This window comes from Carcharhinus amblyrhynchos, chromosome 19 (assembly GCF_965287045.1).
Source record: "Carcharhinus amblyrhynchos chromosome 19, sCarAmb.v2.hapA, whole genome shotgun sequence".
Taxonomy (NCBI): domain Eukaryota; kingdom Metazoa; phylum Chordata; class Chondrichthyes; order Carcharhiniformes; family Carcharhinidae; genus Carcharhinus; species Carcharhinus amblyrhynchos.
In genome coordinates, this window is record NC_137342.1 from 31,603,637 (window position 1) to 31,629,818 (window position 26,182).

At 39.7% G+C, this 26,182-nt stretch overlaps 1 protein-coding gene across 3 annotated transcripts in view; it reads left to right on the top strand.

Moving 5' to 3' along the window:
* Nucleotides 1-905: 905 nt before the first annotated feature.
* pus7 (pseudouridine synthase 7) overlaps nt 906-26,182 on the top strand; it is a 48,934-nt gene continuing 23,657 nt past the window's right edge. For all 3 annotated transcript variants that reach the window (XM_080207496.1, XM_080207497.1, XM_080207498.1), the window contains exons 1-5: nt 906-973; nt 6,637-7,118; nt 8,637-8,721; nt 9,916-10,017; nt 11,362-11,506. In XM_080207496.1, coding sequence (XP_080063622.1) covers nt 6,763-7,118; nt 8,637-8,721; nt 9,916-10,017; nt 11,362-11,506 — 688 coding nt within the window. In that variant the 5' untranslated portion in view covers nt 906-973; nt 6,637-6,762. The remainder of the gene's footprint in view (nt 974-6,636; nt 7,119-8,636; nt 8,722-9,915; nt 10,018-11,361; nt 11,507-26,182) is intronic.

Below are 26,182 nucleotides of genomic sequence, written 5' to 3' on the forward strand. Positions count from 1 at the left end.
CCATCCTTCTCACAGTACGTTTTGTAACTGTGACTGCAGTGCTTTAACCCTTCATGTTCTCTGACATCCTAGCCTTTGATATAGTCATAAATCAATAACAGCATCCTCCAACATTCGTCCAATACATGAGTCACTATCCACATGTGGCTAATTAGGAATCCAGATATGGGTAATAACATTTATAGAATATTTATCTTTCAATCAACATCACTAAAACAGACTATTTGGTCATGGCCACATTGGTTGTGGGAGCTTGCTACGCACAAATTGGTTGTCATTTTCCTGCATTGCAACAGTGACACCACTTCAAGCGTACTTCAACATAAAGCACTTTGGATCATTCTGAGGTCACAAAAGGCACTGTATAAAATGCAAGTAGACCTTTATACTAATTCTACTATAATTTTAAGGCAACCGATATATTTCCAAAGTGATCCTTTTGTGTTTTAAACATTGCTGTTACTCAGTTTGTGTGGAGGAAATGTGCCAATGACGATAAACACCATTCTGTTAATTTCAATCAGATGGTAATCTGTACTGCCCCTTAATCTGAAAAAGTATTTAAAACTCCTCCCACCGTTTTTTCATCCAATCCCATCAACATATCTCCCTAAAGCTTTCTGCCTTGTGTGTTGAGCGAGCTTCCTCTCGAATGCATCTGTGCCACTGACCGAGAAGCGATGTTTGCAATCTGTGTTGAGAAGAACTGTTCGAACGGATTTACAATCAACCCTGGGATTCGCTTTATTTTGCCAATAGACAATTTACTGTCAAGGTGTCAACTCCACCATCCCTTCCTTCCTTCCGGTTTATTCGTCGAGCCGGACGCATACGTCACAAACACTAATTGTTGCGTCGTGCCCATGGATTGACCAATCAGCGTGCGGGAAGGGGGCGGGGTATGGTGGTGGTGAAGTCTGGGTCGGGGAAAGGTCCACGTGTTTCTTAGGCGGCGGGTCTGCTGTATGCTGTGGTGAGTGATGTGAGATACAGTGTTTTCACCTCGTGTGCCTCCACATATAAAGTGCCGGGTTCATCAAGCATGAAGTGGCGTGTAGCTGTCACTAAAGAATACTCATTGAGACATCCTGTGAGGAGCCGGGGCCCTGTTATAACGTACCCTAATTTGCAGCCTGCATCTTCTGTGTAGGAAAAAGCTGATATGAAGACATTGCCAGATAACCTTGTGTTTCGGATAATAACTTTTGTTTTATCATTTATAAATGTATAAGGCATTAGCAAATAATTATGGGTGTCAGCAAATATAAGATGTTGCACTATATTAGCATAAGTGCTGAGAAACTGGAAGAGTGCCAGTTTCGGTGATTTGAGAAGGGATCGCGCAGGTCAATTGAAAACAAATATTGTCCAAAAAAAGCTGTAAATGAGGAACATCTGGCCCTCAAGGCGGAGATGACACGTTGAATATTTACCAAGCATTGTCCATAAGGGAGAGGCCATTAAAAACAAGAATTCTCTGGTTGATAAACTGGCATCAGCTAGAGAATACAGAGTGAAATAGAAGTATATAAAGGGCAAAGAGAAAGAATGAGAAATGGTGAGTGGGTAAAATGAAAGGAAATCTAAAAATCATTCATAAAAAGTTAAAGGAGTACTGTAACTTATTAGGGACAAAACTGAAATAATGATGTGGAGGCAGAGTGCATGCCTGATGTATTCAATGAATATTTTGTAACTGTCTTCACAATAATAGCATGAAATTAATGTTGTAATAGACAAAGGGGAGTCAAACTGTTAGACATGATCGAAAAAAGAGGGACTAAATAGATTGTCATCACTTGCAATCTAGGTTACTGAGGAAAGCTGGAATATAATTTAGTCCTAGAGGACAGACTGACTGTAAATGTTGTGCTCCTGTTCAAAAAAGAGGAGAGCGATAATTGCAGGCCAACCTAATGCCAATGCCAGGAAAACTATTAGGTACAATTTTCAACTACAAAATTAAGTTCTTGGGAAATAAGGGATTGCAAACAATCATTTATTAAAGGCACATCCTGTCTGATGAATGTAGTTGAGATCTTTGCAGTAACCGAAACACAAGGTTATCTGGCAATGTCTTCGTATCAGCTTTTTCCTACACAGAGGATGCAGGCTGCAAATTAGGGTACGTTATAACAGGGCCCTGGCTCCTCACAGGATGTCGCAATCAGTATTCTTTAGTGACAGTGACACGCCATGGGTTGATGAAGGTACCAGAGTATGTGTATATATGGACCTTAAAAAGACATTTGATTAATTATCATATAATAGACTTCTTAGTAAAATAGAAGCACATGGTATTTAATGAACATAAGTAACTTGGATATGTAATTATCCAAAGGACAGGAGCCACCGAGTCATGGTGAATTGATGTTTTTCTGACAAGAGAAGGAGATAGTACTATCTCCAGGGGTGTGTAGAACGATCATGTTTTTTCTCATGTTTTAATTCAGGTCAAAGACTCCAAACTATTTTATAAAGTCTGCCTGGATCATAAGTTTTGCAATTTGAATTTGGCTAGGGTAAGCCTGAGGTATTTCATTTCCAGTATGATTCAAATGACTGGCTAAGAACCTTTCATCAAAGTTTATTTAAGCATACAATTAACATGTATAGAAAGAAAATTAGCAATAACTTTTACCAATTACAAACAAGAAAAGAAATGATATTGGATAAAGCTTAACAGCTAAATACTGTTCTAATGAAACATATCCCATAAACGAAACCCTTGCCACACTTTTAGCACAGAAAATACAAATACTCAAGTGATGTTGGAATTTGGTCCTTTGGTTGGTTGCTGCAGTTCTCTTGATACACACACAAGTTTGAAGTCAGGACAGCTTCCCAAAACATCAGGAAGAGATAGACTGTAGGTACAATCTTAAAAAACCTGCAACAGCAGAATTTTCACTCCAGGAAGGCCAGGAGACCTGCCTCTAGCTAGTCAACAGAATTTACAAGACCAGAGAAAGGGACCTACCTGCCACTTGACAACCAGGACAGCTTCTGACTCTAAAGCAAAAGTGAAAATGAATCCTTGGATTCTTCTGAGGAGGAACCACTTGACTTTGACTTGGCAATCAATCTTCCCCCTCTCAATGCAGGGTTATAAAAATATCCCAGAAAGTACCTGAGGCCCCGAGTAAAGCAGCAATAAAAGGATTTCTAGCAGACAGCTCAGCTACAGTGAAACCAAAAGGCCTGCTTACAACGCAGAGAACTTTATTTAGAAACATTTCTTAAAGGTACGTTAGCGTCACACTTGTTGGCTTGGATTTGGGTATACATTTTTTAAGTTAATGGATGATATAAAACTAGGATTTAACAAATACTATGTATGATAGTACCAGACTTCAGGAAGACTGTACCTAAAATGGTGAAATGCACAGACACGGAGTAGGAAATTAAATGTATAATAATGAAGAGATCCATTTTAGAAGAAATGATTAGGAGAGACAAGTGTATTTTGAAGGGACTCAGGGATGCATATTCTCAAATTCTTGAAAGTGGGAGGGTAAGTTGAGAAGTCAGGTGTTAAGGTCTTGGACCAGAATCCCAAGTTCTATTAGGATGCCAGATTAGACCGCAACAATTTTTCTATTTCGGCATAAATTTGAGGATAGGATGCTTCGCTCCAGGAGTAATTCTGCTGGCAAATTAGGAATCTTTTATAGTAAAATGAACTTTATTTAATAACGCAGCTTAACTATAAGTCTAACAAATCAAGTTTAAAAATGAAAAGAAACATTTATAACTTAGCACTTTCAGATTCAAATAAGCAACACTCTTCTAACAGACTTAAAATTCCACTTTTAATGCCGTTAACCATAAATATACTTGCTATGATGATTGTAGACAGTCTAGTCTTTAAGATATATACCTTGTTACATTTAAGCATGCAAATTTAACAGTAGTATAGTTCAGTCTTTCTTTTCCAACATTGAACATTCTCCACTCCTCACACATCAGTGTTGTGATAAAGCATCTTCAATCACATTCTCTCATCCTGTCAAATGTAAAATCTTCAAATTAAATGGCTGTAATAATAAGCTCCATCTAAACAATATATTTTTATTAAAGCTTCTTCAGAACTTCAGTGGATTATGATCAGTGAGAAAAGTGAGTGCTGACTTGATTGACATATGTGAGATCATGCACAGTATTGACAAGGCTCTTATGGGTGAGTCCAGAACTAGGAGGCACTGCTTTAAAATTAGGGGTCGCCCTTATAAGACAGATGAGAATTTGTTTGAAGGTTGTATGCTTCAGAAGGCGGTGGAAACAGGATCACTGAATACTTTTAAGCAGTGGATGGATTCTTGTTGGGCAAGAAAATTAAACGTTATCTAGTTAGATGGGGAACATGGAACTCAACACAAACTGATCACCATGATATTGAATGGTGGTGGTGGGGGGGGGGGGGGGGGGGGGGCGGGGTCTTTCGGGTATGATATTGAATGGTGGAGCAGGTTTGAGGGGCCAAATAGCCTACTTCTGCTCCTATTTTATTTGTATGTAACAGCAGGGAGGGTGTTGAAATCAGATTCCATTGGAACTTTCAAAAGATTGACGTGTGTGAAGAGAACTAATTTGCAGGGAAATAGGGAAAAAGCTGAGCTGTGGGAATAAATTTGGCTTTCCAGCTGAGCTGAGCTGATTGGCCATCGTCTGTGCTGTCATGTTCAATGAATATAAGAAATGATTTTACAGAGAAGTCATCTATAAATTTAGTAAGTATTCAACCCTATTTAGTTCACAATCAGATTACTTATAACGTGAAATTAAATGTTTATGAGATTATAATTACTTTCTGGTATTACTGCATATGCGTGGATATAGTTGATTGAAGAACATGGTGAGGTGAGAAATAGCATAATGTTTAAATTGGTAGAAGAGCCTCTGGGTTAGATATGGGATGGAGGAACCCAGAGATTTGAGTCAAACAGAGGTCATGAGTATGTTACTTACAGTGATGTATTAGGCAAGCTAGTGAGAAGCTTTTATAAGGATATTTAAGGAAACAAATGTTCCACCAGGACAAAATGGCTGGATGGTTTGCTGGTCACAGTAGACTTGCAGATTTTTCTTGGTTACAATGCTGTTTATTCAAGTTTGATTACTTACTGAAAAAAATGCTACTTGTTCATTACCAAGAAGCTAACAGCAGTATCTTGAGAAAATCTAGAGTGACTTTAAAAAATGCTTTGTTAATATGGCATCTGCCTGTGAGGTGTAGGAGAAGTTTAAAAACTCGATACAGTAGGGCTTGAACGTCTATCTTTGCACAATATGATGCTTATATGTATATACTTCAGCATCAGTGTCTTTGAATTATGGAGTTGGAATTACTTAAATATACACACTCATGAACAATTAATTTTCTTTAATATCCTGTCTTACAGTCATAGAGGTTTACAGCGTGGAAACAGGTCCTCCAGTCCAAATAGTCCATGCCACCCCTTTTCCTTTTAAACCTTAAGCTAATCCCAATTGCCCGCATTTGGCCCATATCCTTCTATACCCATCTTACCCATGTAACTGTCTAAACAATTTTTAAAAGACAAAATTGTACCCACCTCTGGCAGCTTATTCCAGACACTCACCACCCTCTGTATGAAAAAATTGTTCCTCTGAACCCTTTTGTGTCTTTCCCCTCTCACCTTCAACCTATGCCCTCTAGTTTTAGACTCCCCTAACTTTGGGAAAAGATATTGACTATCTAGCTGATCTATGCCCCTCATTATTTTGTAGACCTCTATAAGATCAGCCTCCTATGCGCCAGTCTATCCAGCCTCTCCTTATAATTCAAACCATCACGTCCCAGTAGCAAACTACTAAATCTCTTCTGCACTCTTTCTAATTTGAAAATATCCTTTCTATAATAGGGTGAGCAGAACTGTACACAGTATTCCAAGAGTGGCCTTATCAATACTATGACTTTTAAAACAAAAGGCATTCCATCTCCTGTATTCAGTGTTCTGACCAATGAAACCAAGCATGTTGAATGCCTTCTTCAGCACTCTGTCCACCTGTGACTCCACTTTCAAGGAGCTATGAACATGTACCCCTAGATCTCTTTGTTCCATAACACTTCCCAACACCCTACCATTAATTGAGTAACTCCTGCCCTGGTTCAATCTACCAAAATGCAACACTTTGCATTAATCTAAATTAAACTCCATTTGCCTCTCGTCAGCCCACTGGCCCAATTGATCAAGATCCCGTTGCAATGGAGATAATTTTCTTCACTGTCTATTATGCCACCAATCTTGGTGCCTTCTGCAAACTTACTAACCATATTCTCATCCAAATCATTAATATAAATGACAAATAACAGTGGACCCAGCACCAATTCCTGAGGCACACCCCTGGTCAATAACCCCTACAACCACGCTCTGATTTTTGTATCCATTTAGCTACCTTACCCTGGATCCTGTGAGATTTAACCTTATGCGACAACCTACCACGCAGTATTATTCTTTTGAGTCTTCAGTTACAATCTTCAGTTACTATTAAGGATATTTTTTAGAGGAGGCATATAAATCTGATTTTACAATTTTAGCCAGGAGATATTCCATATCCTCCTTAACTAATATGTCTGTTAGATTTTTGACTGATTTCTTTTTTATTCTTCAGGACTTTGGGACTCGGTCTAGTTTTCAGAAAGATATTTGGTCATGTACCCATTAAGATCTGTCAGTTAACAAACATATGGACAAAATTTGAAAAAAAAAAAATTGTATCGGCATACTCTTGAATAAAATGGAAGTGAACGAAGCAAACAATTTAGCTATAAAGCGTTCTCTGCCTAATGCTGATGATAAGGAAACTGAACCTGAACGATATAAAAAGATCAAGCTTTCAGAAACTGGCATATCTTCAGATACTGGTAAACATACAGAAATAACTGAAGGTGGCTTACAAGCTCTCCCTTCTCAACAAAATGAGAACAATGAGAAAGAGGATGAGGAAGAATTGGATAATGCTGTACTTGAAGACGATGAAGATGACGGAGACACCTTTGCTGATATGATGAAATATGGCTTGGTCGAGCAAGATGTTGGAATCACTAAATTTGTTAGCAGTCACCAAGGTTTCTCAGGAATTCTGAAGGAAAGGTAAAGACAATCATAAGTAGAGTTGATGTTTTAGTAAAGTGGAATTAAATGAAATAGAAATGAAATTCATGTCCGCCTATGTATGAAATCATCCAAACTTTCCTCCTTAAATCTGTTTAAATATTCACTAACAATATATTTGCTACAAATGCATTGATTTGATTTATTTACTATTGTCACATGTATTAGTATACAGTGAAAAGTATTGTTTCTTGCATGCTATACAGTCAAAGCATACTGTTCATAGAGAAGGAAACGAGAGAGTGCAGAATGTAGCGTTACAGTCATAGCTAGGGTGTAGAGAAAGATCAACTTAATGCAAAGTAGGTCTATTCAAAAATCCGATGGCAGCAGGGAAGAAGCTGTTGAATCAATTGTTACGTGACCTCAGACTTTTGTATCTTTTTCCCAAAAGAAGAAGATGGAAGAGAGCATGTTTGGAATGTGTGGGGTCCTGAAATATGCTGGCTGCTTTTCCAAGGCAGCAGTAAGTGTAGATGGAATCAGTGGATGGAAGGCTGGTTTGCGTGATGAACTGAGCTTCATTCATGACCTTTTGTAGTTTCTTATGGTCTTGGACAGAACAGGTGCACTATCAAGCTGTGATGCAACCAAAATGAATCAAAATCAAAGCAGATCAAATATTTGTTGCTGATGCTTGTCAGTTAACTGGTGCAGAAGTCAAATGATATGCATTGACATAGCTCAACTGCTCTAAGTTAAAAGGAAACTGATTTTGTAATTAATCTTAATTAAGTTGTAATAAAACCTAGCAATTTTTCCATGAAAATGATGTTTACTGCATAACTGCAGTATTACAGCTAAGAATACCACCCTGCAGGTTCTAACTTTGATCATCAAAGAGTTTGTATGATATTTATATATATTGTTGATGGTAGAGAATATGAGCTTGGGGTTGTATTTGTTTCCATAATAATCTTAAAACAGTTGGCAGTTTTGATAGAAGAAAGCTTGATGTTATTGAACCAAATCTGATGATGAATATCTGAGTCAGCTGGGCACCTGGTGTGCTCACATTTTGCGTTCCATTGCATTTTGATATGAATAATCCATTTTTTTTCAGATAATAAATTTCTTGCAGTGTTATTTCAAGTATGTTCACATCAAATCTAAGTAGAACTTACTGTTGATTCAAAGTAGATTGCTGCTTGAAAATAATGGAGTTTGCATTAGGTTTTACCATTAAATGGATCACAAGTCATTTTTGATCTTGTGCTTTCTAAATTTGAATGATCAGCTAATTCAAACATTCAACTTAAGAGGAGTTAGCTCGTACAATAAAATGTTCTTTGTGAATTCTATCTTCAACATCTAGCCTCAAACCTGCTACCAAGTATGACTGAATAGCATCACATGCATCTTAGTTAAATTAACTTATTGGGATAATTATAAATCATTGATGTTGACTAAATTGTCATCACTGTGTTGTGTCCTTGTTCAATGATTTAAAAAATACAAAACTGAAACCTTTCTTCATCTTCACTTTATCTGAACCAGATATTCAGATTTTGTTGTTCATGAAATAAACAAGGATGGGAAGATGGTTGTTCTGGATGATTTGTCTGTACCAGCTGATGATGAGGTAAGACTAATTCAGCTTTCAGTACAGATAACGCTTTCATCACACTAACTTACTGGATAAATTAGTGAGACTGCATGAAAAGGCATTGAACAGTGTAACAGTAATGACATTTAGCTGCCAGATCAGCTAATTTGTAATAACATATAGTGGACAACTACTGTTAGCAAGATTTCTCTTCAGTAAAATTCTCCAAATCTTGATGTGAAAGCAGCAGTGTATATTGCAGTTTAAGTAGGATTTGTTCTTGAGTGTATTTTGGATAGGTCATGGACTTGAAGGCGTATTGGGCTACTGGGAGTGAATTTTGGAGAAAAATTCTGTTTGTAAAAGGGAGCTGTACTGTGCTTAGGCATGTACTGTGCATCTCAAGAGCCTAGTTCATACACTCCATAGGTACTTTTTCTGTGTCCGTGGTTATTTCATGTGATATTGAATGTCTTATTGTACAGTTACCTGCTTAATATTAAAATCATTCTTTTTTCAGCTTACTGAGGTTCAATTTAGTCAATGTTTGTGAGGCAAAGATATGCTGTCACTCAGCAATTTAATGCCTGTAGTTTTTGGTTAGAAATGATCCAGGAGAGACCAAAAGGACAGCGAGGAAATAGATTTTAAAATCGGGGAAACCACAATGATTCTTGCTCATTGATCTCACCCCCATTTTAAAACTAAATTCCAAATATCCATTTAGGATATTTACAGATACTGACCTCAGCTTATTTTAAATTTTAAATTATTTTGCAATTTTAAATTGCATCATGTACATAAAATTCCTGGTTGCTCAACATATATATTGACTTTAAAACCAAAAAGAAACTTGAATGAAAAGTGTTTGGGTATTAACAGATGCTGCCTCTTGGAATGATGGAGGTATGCAGTGATTTCTGTGCGGCAACCATAAAAGGTGGCTAATAAAGGCCAGAGGAGGAATAATCAATTCAGTGAAGAACTATTGATAGGCTAACTTTTGAGACTGGAAGTAAGACTGCAACCTATACTGTTAGTGACAGAACACTGTGAGGAGAATGCTGTGAGGACATTCTTAATAAGATAGATGGCAAGAAGAAAGCAGTTTTTTTTTACTCTCTGTTTCCTTCTTTTAAATTATTCTGGTGTCTGTTTTGCTCCCCTCCCAGTGACCTTTGGATAAATACCAATGTTATATACGAGCTTGTGACATCTTTAATCTTTTAGGAACTGTCAGAGGACATTTTTTCTGTTTTGTCTGCTCAAGACAAGCAACGTTTAGAAGATCTTCAGCACTTTAAGAATAAGGAAGACTCTGTTGTGATAGAGGTAAGAAGACAAGTTACTGGAAAGTTACATAGAATATACAGCACATAAACTCTGCTTTGTTGTGTTGTCATTTATGCACACATGTCTTCTCCCCTTCCAGCTGCTTCATCTCTGCCTTTTAGCACACCTTTCTAGTCCCTTTGTTGACATACTCATTTTGTTTCTGTTCAAAGCATATAACGATATTTGCCTCAGCCATGTCCTGTAGTAGCGAGTTCCACTCTCTAAGTAAATAAATTTCTCCTTGGTCCCATACTGGACTTAATAGTAACTACCTTGTTTTTATGATCCCTAGTCTTGGATTCTCTTCCTACCCATATTTACCCTCCCCTAATCCATTTATACTTTTAAAGACCTCTAGTAGGTCACCTGTAGATTTTTTTTTATAAAGGAACACCAACTGGTGCAATCTTTCCCAAAAGTCGTTATCTCTCATATAATTCTTGGAAATAAGATATAACTCTTGGAAATCTTCTTTGCACTTTTTCCATCTTCCTGTCTTTTTCAGAATGTAGAGACCAGAGTTGTATTTTCAAGTGTGGCCTGATCAGTTTAAGTTAACATAATTTTACTACATTTGAATTCTAAGTGCTGCGCTGGCTGGTCTATTTTGAAACATTGCTTAACTATGAGCCAATTATAAAAATCATACACTTGTTTTCAAATTCCTTCGTAGTCTAGCCTTTCCCTGTCTCTGCAATATTTTCTCCAGTGCCACAGCCCTCACTCATTTAAATCTAGCCCTTTGAACATCACATTTTAATTGCTCCACATTGATAATTATGTATCTACCAAGGCCGTAAGCTCTGGAGTTAAACATCATCACTTGTAACCAGTGCTGCAGGTTACAAGTTTCATTCTCTTCCATTTACAGAATCATGAAGGCACAGAAGAAGGTTATTCAGCCCAATAAGTCCATGCTGGCTCCCTACATCAATCCTACAGCTCCAGATGATTTTTTTCCCCCTTCATTTCTCATTCTTTTCCTCTTTAATTCATGGAATCATAGAAATCTTACTGTGCAGAAGGAGGCCATTTGGTCCATCAAGCATGCATTGATAACAATCCCACCCAGGCCCTATCCCCAGAGCACCATATATTTACCCTACTAATCTCCCTGACACTAAAAGACAACTTACCATAGCCAATCAACCTAACCTGCACATCTTTGGAATGTGGGAGGAAACTGGAGGAAGCCCACGCAGACATGGGGAGGACATGCAAACTGCACAGACAGTGACCCAAACGGAGAATGGAACCTGGGGCCCTGGTGCTGTAAGGCAGCAGTGCTAACTACAGTGCCACGATATCATCCTTTAATTCATCAAAGATTTTTCTAAACAGGTTGTTGAAGATACTAAAGAAAAAAGAACAGTTATTCATCAGGCCGTGAAAAGTCTTTTTCCTGGGCTGGAGACGAAAACTGAAGAAAAGGAAGGAAAGAAAATTATTGTAGCCTACCATGTTGCTGGGAAGACTGCACTGGCAAGTAAGTTTTATACTGTGGAAGAACGTCATGGACTTGTCACTTTGGTATATTTCCTGGAGCAAGGTTTTAATGTAATTACTTGAAACACTGTTGATGTGCTGACAAGTTCAAATGATGCTTTCTTAAACATTAACATTGCTCTTTGTAACATGAAAATGATATACTAACTTGAAGCACTGCACTTTTGTTAATCGAGTTGCTGTTTGAATACTTCTCAAAATCAATCCTTTATAAAGTTCTGAAATTTTAAGTCTGAATATTTTTGTTAACTTTATCTGAAAAGTTTTGTTTGTGACCTTTTAGAAGACCATTTTCTTTATGCTACTTTCAGAGTGCATAGTATTGCTGATATTCCATGATTCTGAATATGTTTTTGATTACAGCTTTTGCATGCATCCTGCATGTTTTGTTTCCCTGATCATGCATGTGTTTTTTTTTAAGAATTAACTACATCCCTGGTAAAGTCATGCTGTTTCACATTGCTAGACCTTCACCTGTGTTATGCAATGTGCGCTGTTAGCTGAGTAGTATATATTGGCATGGTCCTTCCTACATGTTGAATAACCAGGAAAATAAAACGGAAAGTATTAAACAAGTGCTGCTGTTGTAGATTTTTGTATCTCTGAAGGCACAACATTTAGTGGTGATCTAGGCATTTCCTATGAAATGCACCTTGATGACCCTGGAACAAGAGTTAAACTTCATAAATGATAAACATTAATTTGGATCAAGTTTAAGAGTGCCAGATTGGTACAGAATTATACTGATCTTTGGGCAGTTTTTGAAAACTTGTTTGGCTTAGGTATTAGTCTGGTATTGGCATCATGATAGCTTTTGTTAAAACTGTGAAACTTTGTCATTACAGTGGAGATTATACCTATCTAGTCTGTTAATTATGAGTGTTACACATGCACTCTGGAATATGTCCTGTCTGTCATGATAGTTTAAAAACAGTTAGGCATGTGTTGGCTGTATAATTTTGCTCTACCTTCTATCAGAGAGTTGTAAAACAAAGCTATTATGGACAAAACAGCAAAAGCATCCTTTTAAGGGTTCCAAAATACACATACAAAATATCCTATATGTACGTATACATATATAATCATTATATCAGTGATTTGGTCTTTACTGTGTGGAAGATGATCAAGAAGTTTGTAGATGATACAAAAATTGGTTGTGTGTTGATTGTGAAGAAGTCACAAGTAAGGCTTACATGAACACTACAATGAAGTTAGTGTGAAATGCCCTTAGTTGCCAATCAATATTTGGACTGTGCGAGCAAACAAGAGGACCTGGAGGAAACCCACAGAGATATGGGGAGAATGTGTAGATCCCACACAAACGGAATTTGAAGGCCAGTGGGGATTTGGTACTCTCAGTTTTCAGAGTTCTCTATTTTGAGCTGTTCTGGTTAAATCCACAAATGCAATCTTGGAACTCAAATAGGATGATATATTTTCATTATCTGTTGTTGGGGAAATGGGTAGTAATTTTATTTTTGTCAGTTAGCCATGTTTCTTAAATTGGCCAATAATTTAGCTCTGAAAATATGTTGCTTACTAAACCATAAATGTGAACTGGAATCAAGAGTTACATAATTAGTAGCTCTGACTGTTCTCTGTGAAACTTCGTAATCAGAGTTAAGTTTGAAACCAGTTCTGTGATGCAAATGCATCACTAGAAATTAGGATTGATGGAAAAAGTCACTTGACTGCAAAAGCGGGGCTTGGAGCTCGGTATAAAAAGCAAGTAAAAATGACCTTTTAAACACTTATCACATTGAAAAGTTGGTCATGTGTTTGATGGCAAGGAAGAAAGCTGCAGATTTGCTAGAAGATATCAACGGATTGATCAGTGGGAAGATAAGTAGAAAATGGCATCCAATTCAGAGAAGTGAGATACTGGGACATAACCTCTGAGCTCCAGAACATTCTGAATAGCTATTGCACAGAATCACAACTACCACTCACTGTGGGTCCTCCTCCGGAATTTCTGTTAAGAAACTGGGAGTGGAGTGGCATGTCAACTTGATTACCACTCCAAGGAAATTTAAGTCCATTACACTCGAGGGGAGCAAACATGGGAAAGCAATACAAAAGAAGGGTGGAGGAACAGAGAGACAGATTCCATGGGTAGAAGGCACAGGGGATACTTTCCTTTATTAACAAAAGCTTGGATACAAGAACAGGGAAGTTGTCCTAGAATATATAGAACACTAGCTCGGCTACAGGTAGAGTGTTTTGTATAGTTCTCTTCACATTAAGGAAGACTTTAACCCATGAAAGAAGTTACAGAGGAGATTTACAAGAATGTTGCTGGAATGGAGAATGTTAATTGTGAGTTAAAAATATATAGGCTAAAATTCTCTGGAAGAGAGAAAAGATCTTATGAGGGGTCTAAATAGAATGGCTAGGAGATCTTGTTCTTTGAGCACAAACATCAGTGACCAGATTCATAGATTTAACGTAATTGGTATAGAAGGATTAGTCAAGAATTTTTTTCACCCGGGGATGGTGGGGGCGTGAAACTCATTGTCTGAAAGCTACTGCCATAGGTAAAAATATTTGTTTAAAAGATACTTGGGTATGCACTTGAAGTGTTATAACCTACAGAGCAATGGGCCAAAAAGTAGAAAATGGGATTTGGCTGAAATAGCTTTACTTGGGCTGGCACAGACGCAATGAGCTAAGTGGCCTCCTTCTGTGCGTTACAATGCATTTCTGTTTGTTTGACTTTGAGTTACTAATTGAGAGTTTTTGAAGAGGCACAGAGTCTATATTTATAGATAACATAAATATTTGATATTGGTAACATTAAACTGCCTTCTGATTAAAAAATTATAAAAGCTGTTGCTCAAAAGGTTTGAAAGTTGAAAGATTAAAAACTTCAGGTGCAGAATTTTACGTGGCCTGGGCGGGCATGCACCTAACCCAGAATGTATGAAATAGTACGTGATGATATTGGGTACGCATCCTGATGCCACATTACACTTGTGCAATACTTTGGTTAATGGGCGCAGGTGCAATTGGTAGCACACGAGTCAGCAATTATGGAGCCACTTGAAAGAATTGCATTGCCTGTGTGATTTTTACGTTGTTGCACAGGCAATATGGGCATGCGACCAATCCATTTTTGCAGTTTTCTCATCCATGGGTGGGATAAAGGGAACTGGAGCAAAGGCACGCTGAGAAATGGGAGTTCTTGGGAGTAAGTTGAACGTTTGGTTTTGAGCATTATCTCCGCATTCTGTGGAGGGTTCGACATAGCCTGGAGCTTTCAGGGCATGGCTGTCTTCTAACATCGGAGATTTGGTCCACCTATTACCCTGTGTGCACAGGTCAGCCCCATTTGCAGCTCTGCAGATGGGTAGCGTGTACGTAGCAGGAAACACGTCCTCACAGGACAAACTGAGAAGGCCAGATGGTTGCAAGCACCATCACTTTAGAGCAGGGGCAGGGGCACAGGATGCTCAGGGCCAGCAGGAGGGCAAGAAGGATGTCCGTTCAGAAGGCACCACTACCCAGTTGCCAGGGTGAATAGGCAAAGAACCAACTACCTGAACATGACCAAGTTTCACAGCATGTGGTGGATTTTGAGGGAAGCTGTATAACCACCTGCCAGATGATTGGGCCAGAGGTAGTCTCTAATTGTGTGGGTGGACACCCAAGGGTCTCAAGATCACTGTGGCACTCGATTTTTTTTGTTTCCGAATCTTTCCAGGGCTCTGTGGATGATCGTTGTCAAGTCTCTCAATCCGCTTCATACAGCTGTGTCAAACTGGTGGCTCATGCTATGTTCAGGCAGGTGAAAATATTCATACATTTCAGGATGAATTATGTCAGCCAGGCTGAGTGGACCAAGGACTTTACTGCAATTGCAGGACTCTGGAGTGCCATTGATTGCACTGATGTGGCCTCCTTAGCACCAACTGGACAGCCTGGCACCTGTTAACAGGAAGGGGTTTCACTCGATGAATGTTCGGATAGTTTGTGACCTTAAGACCCAGATTCTATAGGTCTGTGCTACATACCCTAGCAGCTCTCCTGATGTCCACATTCTACATCACTCAAGTACCAAGGCTGTTCATGGCTCCAGGTCACCTTGATGGTTGGTTGATTAGTGACAAGGATTATCTTTGAAAAGGTGGCTAATGAACCCTCTCAGGCAGCTAGGATGGAGGCAGGGGTGAGATAAAATCACTGTCATTTATCAACAAGGGTGGTGGTGGAGAGGACCACTGACCCGCTGAAGACAGTGTTCTGATGCCTGGATTGATCTAGGGGTGCCTAGCAATATCTGTCCAAGCCAGTGTTGCTCATCACTGTCCGCAGTGCTCTTCACAATTACCATCTCTTGCGGGGGAACCACAATCAGAAAGACACGGATGCTGCTGCTCATGTCTCAGATGATGTTGACTTGGCTGTAGAGTCTGGGCAGCCAGGAGGTGAGATCAAAGAGCTGAAATCATGAACCTGCAGGGACATCAGGGAGACCTTGATGTAGCCTTTTTTTTTTGGCTAGGCTGGCATATGCTGCCTTCCCACAGAGTCCATGAGCACCACCGTCCCAAATCCTTGCACTTAACCAGTTGAAGAGTCCACTGAGGTACCACTGTCTTAATAATAAAGTTTGATACCCCAGATGTCTCCCACCAGGCATCGATGAGGCTGACAGCAATGGAATGCACAGGACATTCATGACTTGTGAGAAAATGGTCGTTTATGGTGATTGTTTTTGCTGTGTTTTAAATTAATGCATTCAGTCAGATCTTTTGTAAACTCAAGTGATATGAAAAGAAAACATTGGCACCCAGTGCAAACCCTTGGCTGTGTCTTAAGCTTATGTTTGTGGGTGCTACATCTAGGTGCCACCCATTGCTAACAGCTGCATTAGAGCCATGTTGCTGACTGTAGTGCCTTGTTGCCATAGATGACCTTGGTGGTCATCCTCGTGCCAGCTGGGCCTGAGCAGGAACCATAAGAACATAAGAAATAAGAGCAGGAGTAGGCCACCTAGCCCTTCAAGCCTGCCCCGTCATTCAATGAGATCATGGCTGATCTGAAGTAGATCAGTTCCACTTTCCCGCCTTCGCCCCATAACCCTTAGTTCCCTTGTCTATCAGAAATCTATCTACCCGTGACTTAAATATATTCAATGAGGTAGCCTCCACCACTTCAATGGGCAGAGAATTCCAGAGATTCATCACCCTTTGAGTGAAGAAGTTCCTCCTCAACTCTGTTCTAAAACCACCTTGGAAGGAGCATTCACTGACATGGTCAGGCATTGCTCAGTCACTGCGGACTTGGAGGATGATGTAGCGACTTCCAGAGAGGCAGGGGAGCTGCTGCCCTCACACTGGGCACCATGAAAGGAGGCTGCAGAGGTGACAGCCAGTTCATCTGCCATTGTGTCATCGCCTCCTTGCTTGCCCATCTGAGAGATTGGTTGCTGCATTCCTCTCCCACTTTGGCAGTGATCTCCTGAGATCAGGGCTTATGTAAGAGCTTGCAGGTCAAAGTGCAATCCCATGAACCTCTGATCATGTCCCTGGACCTGCTATTACATGAGAGACCCCATTCTCTTGATGGATGGGGCTGAGCATGCGGAGCTAAGGATCAAAGCAGCTTTCATCCTCCACAAGAATTCCCCCATGACACACAGCCTCCGGAATCTACATCAGATCTCTCCGCTCTTCCTGCTGGACGTCCAGTACTTACCATATGATTGGTGAGTCCAGTTGCTCATAATCTTCCTCGGACTCAGCTAGCGACTTCCCCCAACTGCTTGCACCCTAGGCACTCCCTGCCTCCTCCATCTGCTCCAGCGAGTGCGATGTGCCTTCACCACTGTGCACTACCAACTGAGTCAACACACGACTGTCCATCAAGATGGCTATATCTGCACTGCTGCTGAGACAGAATGTGCCATAGGTACATCTTCCACTGTCACCTGCTCCGGTGTCAATGGAGAGTCATCGGTCTCTGGATTGGGTGTGGTGGTTTGCTGGTCTGAGGGATGAAAACAATCGATCCGTACTTGGCCATAACTAGCGTCGATTCCACAACATGCTGCACAGTGCGATTAATTTCAGTGGTATTATAGTGGCTCAGTGATTGGCACATGTGAAATCCTTTGAGGGATGAGATGCCCATTCATTATCTTCACAAAGCCTGTCACGCATCAGACTACTGGGCTCTTGTCTTCCTTACAGACACCAGCCTCTCCACAAGCTGATGACCTCCCTCCCTGCTCGTTGTCATTGTGGCTCCGTTTCTCCTGCAAGTTAAGCGCAGAGCTCTATTGAGTCTCAGCTCCTCACTTCGGCGACATACCATGCTGTCTCCAAACCAAGATCACTGCTGGAGGCTTGAGAACGTTCCTACCCCTTTGGATTCATGACCCTTTGATGGATCCAGGGTTTCAGATCTCCTGTCCAGCTTTGAGGCACAGATAGATGTGTGTTCTGAGGCTCCCTGAAACCCACACTCCTGGGCCACTCTTTCTCAGTACTACCCCCCCTCAACAAACACTGGACAATGCCCACTCAGAGCTCCCCTTACTGAGCGCAGTAGGTCATTAAACCTTTTCTAGCACTGGATCCAGGTCATGCCCACTGACCTCAGCTGTCACATCTGGTCAGGTCTCATTGGTTATAGATGGGATGGTCTCCTCCTTCCATCCCTGGGCAGGAAGCTGTCCCTCCTGTCTATTGCCATCTTCACCAGGACTCATTAGCAATTGTCAGAGAAAGTGAATCCTTGTTCCTTGCCTGAGCTTTCCTCCCAACCTGGTGTGTTTTTCTGCTGCCCTCTCTACCAACTTCCTCCGGTTCCTCTCTTCAGGAGCCTCTGGATGCTGTCTTTAAAGCTTGTGTTAGGCTGCCTTTGGATACAACATGCACCTGCACCCCCCATGCCTATTCAATGTGGATGTGAATCATGTGGACTGCCACTTAAGTGGACAACCAGTGTAACATAATCTTTAATTGATCTCAGGCTGGACCGGGAAATGTGGCCACTTACAGTTCAGCCCACTGTACACGCATGTTACACCTGAATTTCTGCCTGTCACAAAGTATTGAGTTGGCAATTCACATCTACAATTCCTTTTGCAGTAAATAGCAGCTGCTTTAAATGCAAATCAGACGTCTCTGCAGTGATAGGAAATTTGTGTTACTCCAGGTTCATCTGATTAGCAAACACAAAGGAGTTTTAAAGGGAAAAGTGGTAAAATTTCAGTTCTTTAAGAAAAACACTGATGTTTTTGTGTGCATGAGATTTAACCATATGCTAATATGTGATGTGAGATTTTCCATTTACTATGTGTACATACATGGGTCTATAATCCTAATCTTTATACTGAAATGTTAGGGTCCCTTTAATAAAGTTCAAAAAAACTTTGGTCACGTGACAAAGGTTGATTTTAGTTTTGTTTTGGCTACAGTTTAAAAGGATAACTGAAAGAAGTCTCTCTTTTTATTTTTTTTAAATTTTGTTAGTTAGCTGAAAGCACATCTTGTTTGCCATTCTGCAATAAAGAATCTATGTTTTGGGGAGCTGATGACTACAAGCTGCTCTGTGTTTTCAAGATCGTTTGAAATCAGCATTCAACCCAGAGAATTGGATCCCAGTATTATGTGAGCTTTAGTCTGTGCAGCGATAAATCTGTTTAAAGGGTTTTTATTGGATTTTGGTTTTAATTGGAACACATCAGAGATACTCATTGTACATTATAGTAGTTGTTTTGTTTCTTGTTTGTTATTGATAGAAGTTGTTGCTAATTTCTTAAATAAACTTTGTTTGATAAAAAGCTCCCTAGTAGCCACTTGAATTATACTTGAAGTGAAACATCCCATGCTTATCCTAGCCAAATTCAAGATGCAAAACTTGACTTTCAGGTGGGCTTTATAAAACACTTTGGAGTTTCTAACCTGAACCATAACAACACTGTTATCTTTATTCCCATTTAAATTATTTGAATTCCAATCCAAATCCCAAACTTATGGTATAGGTTGTAGTGAGTGATACCTGCGTTAAGGACACGGCTAATAATAAATGCATAGCTGTTCAAATCTCAGGAGGGAAACTTGAAACAACTGCGCTCATATTTGTGTTTGCAATTTGTACAGTATAAAGAGGAGTTTAGAAAGACAGAAATAATGTCTCTCACTACTTGTGGTGATATTATGGTGAAGTACATGTTGATTAAGAAATAGTTTTAAAAAAAATTATGCTTAAATAAGACAATGGCTTCACACAGTACCAATACTTTAAAACAATTCCAAACAATCTAATTTAACTTTAGAGCTAGTCTTTCCATCTGTTCAGCAACACTTTTTAGATTTTAAGATCTATAAAAGTCCGGCCCACACAGTGCCTTGCATTTTCTTTTGGAGTTCACTCTGAGGTTCCCAACAGTTGGTTTTTCAGATCTGGCTTTGTTCACACCATTTGCTGGGAGTTGGATCAGCTATTCCTGCTGTCAATTGAAATCTAAAACAGCTCTTTTCATGGAGTTTCAGTGTCTCTTTAAATATGTTCTTTTGCTTTGATGTCCCCATTATCTTACCCAATTTTTTTCAAACTGCTCTCTTTGCGAATTGCTAACTTCATCTCCTAACTTTAGCTTTTAAAATGTAAAAGAAATGTAAGCCCATTCTATCCATAGTTTACCAATGTCACCCTGAATCACAACAACCCATTCAAATCTATTCCTGTTCTGTAACCATCTGGACTAAATTACCTGTGGTAAACATCTGTTTGAAGTCCTGTTACAATCATTAACATATCAAACTCACAGTTTACATTCACACATTCATTCTGTCCCTTCCTTTAATTGCCATTCACATACCGCAGCACTTTAAAAAAAATGACAAGAATGCTGCTAACAGAAACATGCTAAAAATTTCTTGGGTTTTCCTGACAGGTTTTCTTGCCACTTGCTGTTGAAGAAGTTATTCCAATTATCACAAACTACTGCCACTTCAATTTATGTAATATGTTATAAATTTGGTCAAGGTTTGTAAGTAATGGCTCCAAAGTTTAAGTCATGACGTCAGAGGCATGGTGTAAGGAATTGTAAATAAGTGGGAGGCTAATGGTTCAAACAGGGATAGGGGGAGGCCACAGTGTTGAATCACACCAGAAAAGATGAGGCTTTTCGAAATGGGAGGCTGCATGGTTGGGTGATATGAGGGTAATGTAGACTAGAATCCCTACAGCGCAGAAGATTTGGTCCAACATATCTCCACAAACTCTCCAAAAGAGCACTCACCCAGGCCCTCCCCTTTATCCTATCCCTGTAACCTTCACATTTACCATGCGAATCCATCTAATTTACGCATCTTTGTGACACTCAAGACAATTTAGCATGGCCAGTCCAGCTAATCTGCTTATCCTTAGACAATGGGAGGAAACCAGAGCACTTGGAGGAAGCCCAAATAGATGCAGGGAGAACATGCAAACTCCATATAGGCCCAGAGCTGGAATTGAACTTGGGTCCCTGTTGCTGTGAGGTAGCAGTGCTAACCACTGTGCTACCGTGCCGCCCTAATGTCATCAACTCTTGAGTCTGACTATCTGTTGGCTCACTTTTGCAATAAAAAAAACTTTGCAGGAGAGGCGAGTCCAGAATCAGACTTTCAGAGCTGCTTATTGTTATGGTTCTGGTATAAACATTTGAAGAATAATAGCACATGGTTAGCGCAGATCAACCAAAAATGAGATTTGCATATATGTACATCTGTTTTTCATTGAACTGTATGCAAAGTTAAATAAGCACTTTTGGGAATTAGAAAAGCAGAAATTAGAATGTTATTCTTTAGAAAGCATTTCTTCATAAAATTTAAAGTTTTACAGTCCTGTTTGGCTGGTGATGTTTCTACGACAGTTTGCTGTTGAGTTGACATTTAATTTATTAGTTGGTGTTTATCTTGTTCTTCCACCTTCTGATCTGTCATCTGGCCAGGACTGCATCTGCCTGCATTCAGAATGGCAAGATCACAGGAGAACCACTCACTCCCGTTTACCAAATCTTGATAGTATTTACAGTGATAGCAATTACATCACTACTATGAGCTTTGTGATCAACAGTTTGTGGTTTTTTAAAATGAAAAAGTCTCGTCACTTTTTAACCGCATTTTTTTGTACTTTTTTTTAACATTAGGATCTCCCATCCAAAGCCAACGATCTCTAATATAGATGGGATGTGACGTTTTGTGATAAAGTCATGTCAGTTCTTTGTGAAACCTTAAATATATCGAGTAGCCAAAGAACATTATCAAGATCAAAAGAAGAAGAAATGGGAAAGGTTCTTGGAACAGATTGTGCCCCAAATTAAAACAACCATTTTAACCTTTGAAGAAAAGGGGAAGACCTACCTCAGAGATTATTGACAAATAAATTGGATGCATCTAATAAGATGAAATATTAATTAGTAGGTTTGGAAAACAAATTCTTGATATAGTTTAATCCTGCAATTGGTGAGGTGGGGGTGATGTTCTAAGATAGCCCTGAAAATACATAGATACAGACAGTCTGCCAGGATCCAGGAGAGGGAGCAAATAGAGGCAGGTTCATTGAGCATGAATGAGAGTGGGAGCTTGTACTCAAATTGAAAAGACCAATTTCTTGAGGGTTTGAAACAAGGCTGGAAGATTTGTCTAGCTGCTTCTCCTACAGGGAGAATCACCAGAGAAAACCCTCACCATGAAAGGCAATTCTGAGATAAAAGGTACCAAGTTGGAAAAGGAGAAGAATTGAAGTAAACCTTGAGAGCAGTTTCAGGAGATGTGAATGTCTATTTGAGGAACAGTGTAAAGTATAATCAAGGAGTCAGATTTTCAGTTGTATTAAAAGGGGAAGTTCTGTTTCATAGTTTAAAGTACAAGTTGTCCACAGGAATAGTATTTAGTCAGTGGTGCTTTTAGTTTGTTTGTTACAGTAAAAGTCTTAAAATGTGAAACCTTGTTGTGTAATCCTTTCGGCTGTTCGCTGGCAGTTTGCATTTCTTTGCTTATAATTTCTAAGGGAATGATAACAAATGCGAAATGTTCATTGCCTCATGGAAACACATATTGAATAAACAAATGTAGTAATTTATGCACTGAACTAGATGTTGAACATTGAAAGCATGTAATCTGGAGTTAGTTGCTAAATGTAGATGGCATTCTCAGGAAAAGAATGAATAGGGCTGGATGATGAGCAAGTGGAGGATATTTCTACAGAGGAGAAAGAACAGAACCCTAGCTAACTCTTAAATTATTGGAAAAGGTTTATACAATAAACCACAGCTACAACAGAGGTAGAGTGATTTGAGATGAAACTAGATAACCATGGGGATAATGTTTATGGGAGACCATATGATGGTACCTTGCTTTAGAAATGCTTTTAAGTTACCTAAGATAGTGATAGTTCGCCAGAACATTCAAGAGCAAAGTTTGAGTTGCTTAATAGCCAGATGATTGGAACAACCATGCTAAAAATCAGTCACAATTGTGTAGAACACTCTGGTCTTCAAGTAGAGGATAATGTGATGACCAGCAGCAACTACCTAACTATGGAAATATTGAAATTTAAAAAAGGTATTTTTGAAGGGAAAGAGAGATCAAAGAAAAATTGCTGCACACATTACTATTAATATATTGTTTCGAGGAGCTGCAAGAACGTTATGGCCCTGGTGCTTTGAAGCTCCCATTTTTGAAAAGATGCTTGGGCACAATTTGCATTGTACCTTTCATATTGAAGAGTCTGGCTGGTAGACAGTCAAAGAACAAAAAACAGTACAGCATAGAAACAGGCCCTTCAGCCCACCAAGTCTGTGCCAACACAAATGCCTCTCTAATATTGTCTTGCCTCTAATGATCCATATCCCTCTCTTCCCTGCCTTTTAATGTATCTATCTGGATAACTCTTGAACGTTGTTATAGAATCTGCTTCCACCATCTCCTCTGGCAGCATGTTCTAGACATTCACCGTCCTCTGTGTGGAAAAGCTTGCCCCTTGCATCTCTCTTAAACTTTCTCCCTCTCACTTTCAATCTATGTCCCCGAGTAATTGACCCTTCGATCCTGGGAAAAAAACTCTGACTATCCACTCTATCATAATCTTGTAAACCCTCTCATCATCTGACACTGCAATGAAAACAATCCAAAATTGTTCAATCTTTCTTTATAGTCCATATCCTCCAAACCTGGCAACATCCTGGTAAATCTCTTCTGCAATGCATCATCCCTTTCCAATGCATCAACATTTTTCCAGTAGTGGCGACTAGAATTCTACACAGTACTCCAAATGCCGCCTAACCAAGGTCTAATACAGCTGCAATATGATTTTTCAATTCTAGACTAAATGCCCCGACCGATGAAGGCCAGCGTGCTGTATGCCTGCTTGACCACTTTGTCCACCTGAGTTGCCACCTTCAGGGAACTGTGGATCTGCACACCTAGATTTCTCTCTATGCTAATATTTCTAAGGGCTCTACCATTTACTATATACTTTCCTTCTGCAGTAGACTTTCCAAATCACATCACCTTACATTTGTCCGGGTCAAATTCCAACTGCCATCTAACATGCCGTATCCTCCAACAATCCTCCTTACTATTGTGCTTCTCCCTCAATTTTTTGTACCATCTACATTTTCCTTCAAATCGTTTATTTATGCTACAAACAACAGAGGCCCCAGCACTGATCCTTGTGGAACACCTTTTGTCATAGACCTCCAGTTAGCAAAATACCGTTCCACTGCTACTCTTTACTTTCTATGCCCAATCCAGTTTTGTATCCATCTTACCAGCTCACCTCGGATCCTATATGACTTCACCTTCTGTTTCAGCCTGTTATGAGGAACCTTATTGAAGGCTTTACTAAAGTCCATCTACACAACATCCACTGCCCTGCCCTGATCAGTTTTTCTTGTCACTTCCTCAAAGAACTCAAGCAAGTTTGTGAAACACGACCTCCCCTTCACAAAACCATGCTACCAATCGTTAATAAGCCTATTCTCTTCCATATGTGAGTATATCCTGTCTCTAAAAAGCTTCTTCCAATAATTTTCCCACCACTGATTTAAAATCTGTAATTTCCCAAATTCTCTTCTGCCCTTCTTAAACAGGGGAATGCTAGTCTCTAATTCTTTGGTACCTCACCTGTGGTTAAAGAGGATACAAAGATTTTGGCTAAGACCTCAGCAATTTCTTCTGTCTTTCTCAGTATTCTGAGATAGACCCTATCTGGCACTGAGGACTTTCAAAATCTCCAATACTCCTTTTTTTATCTCAACATGTTATAGAATGTCAGTATCCTCCTTTCTACATTCACCATCCACCACATCATCTCCTTTGTGAATACTGGTGCAAAGTATTTGTTAAAGACCTCCCCAACCTCATCTGGCTCCACACACAAATTCCCTCCTCTGTCCTTGAGTGGACCTACCTTTTCCTTAGCTGCCCTCTTTCTCCTTATACATACATAAGAAGCCTTGGGATTCTCCTTAATCCAGTCTGCCGAAGACATTCATTGCCCCTCAAATAGCACCCCCCCCGCCACACACACACACACACACACACACACATATATCTACATTACTAGCTCCTGCCTGATACTGTCACAGTTAGCGTTCCCCCAGTTTAGTACTTTCACCCTGGGGCTACTTCTATCCTTTTCTACAAATATCTTGAAACTTATAGAATTGTGATCACTGTTGCCAAAATGGTCTCCCACCAAGACATCAATCACTTGTCCCGGCTCATTACCCAGGACGAGATCTAAGACAGCTCGTTCCCGAGTTGAACTATCTTCAAGAAGCACTCTGCCCCATCCAAGCCCCTGGCACTAAAGGAATCCCAGTCTATATTGGGTAAGTTAAAATTGCCCATCGCAACAACCGTGTTGTTTTTGCATCTTACCATAATCGCTTGACATATCGCTCATTAAGCGTTCCATGATCATGAGACTGTGTCCTTAATTGATCTAACTAAAGCTTGACTATGCGCTAATGGGACAACAAAGCAATTTTCATTTTTTTCATAAATCTTTCTTGACACATGCAACTCACTAGCCATTAGAACTTGCAATTGTGAATCACTTGGCTGGTTATTCTTTCTGTGTGTATTTTTTTACCGTATTTAAATACATGGTGTCAGCAAATATGCAATACCAAGATGTTCCATTAGTTCATCCTGATGAACATGGTTTAGAATTTGCTGTTAATAACACAATCCAAGCTTGTATTATAGTGGCAGAACAGGCACTGACTAGTTTTCCTCACCACAGAACACAGCAAATACTTTTCCAATACTAAAGAAAATGCTTATGTCTCTGTAAAGTTAGTTTTTTATTGAATTGGGTGGCACGGTAACACCGTGGTTAGCACTGCTGCTTCACAGCTCCAGGGTCCTGGGTTCAATTCCCAGCTCAGGTCACTGTCTGTGTGGAGTTTGCACATTCTCCTCGTCTGTGTGGGTTTCCTCCGGATGCTCCAGTTTCCTCCCACAGTCCAAAGATGTGCGGGTTAGGTTGATTGGCCATGCTAAGAAATTGCCCCTTAGTGTCCAGGGATGCGTAGGTTAGAGGATTACTGGGTATAATATCTAGGGATATGGGGGTAGGGCCTGGCTGGGATTGTGTTCGGTGCAGACTCGATGGACCGAAAGGCCTCTTTCTGCACCATAGGGTTCTA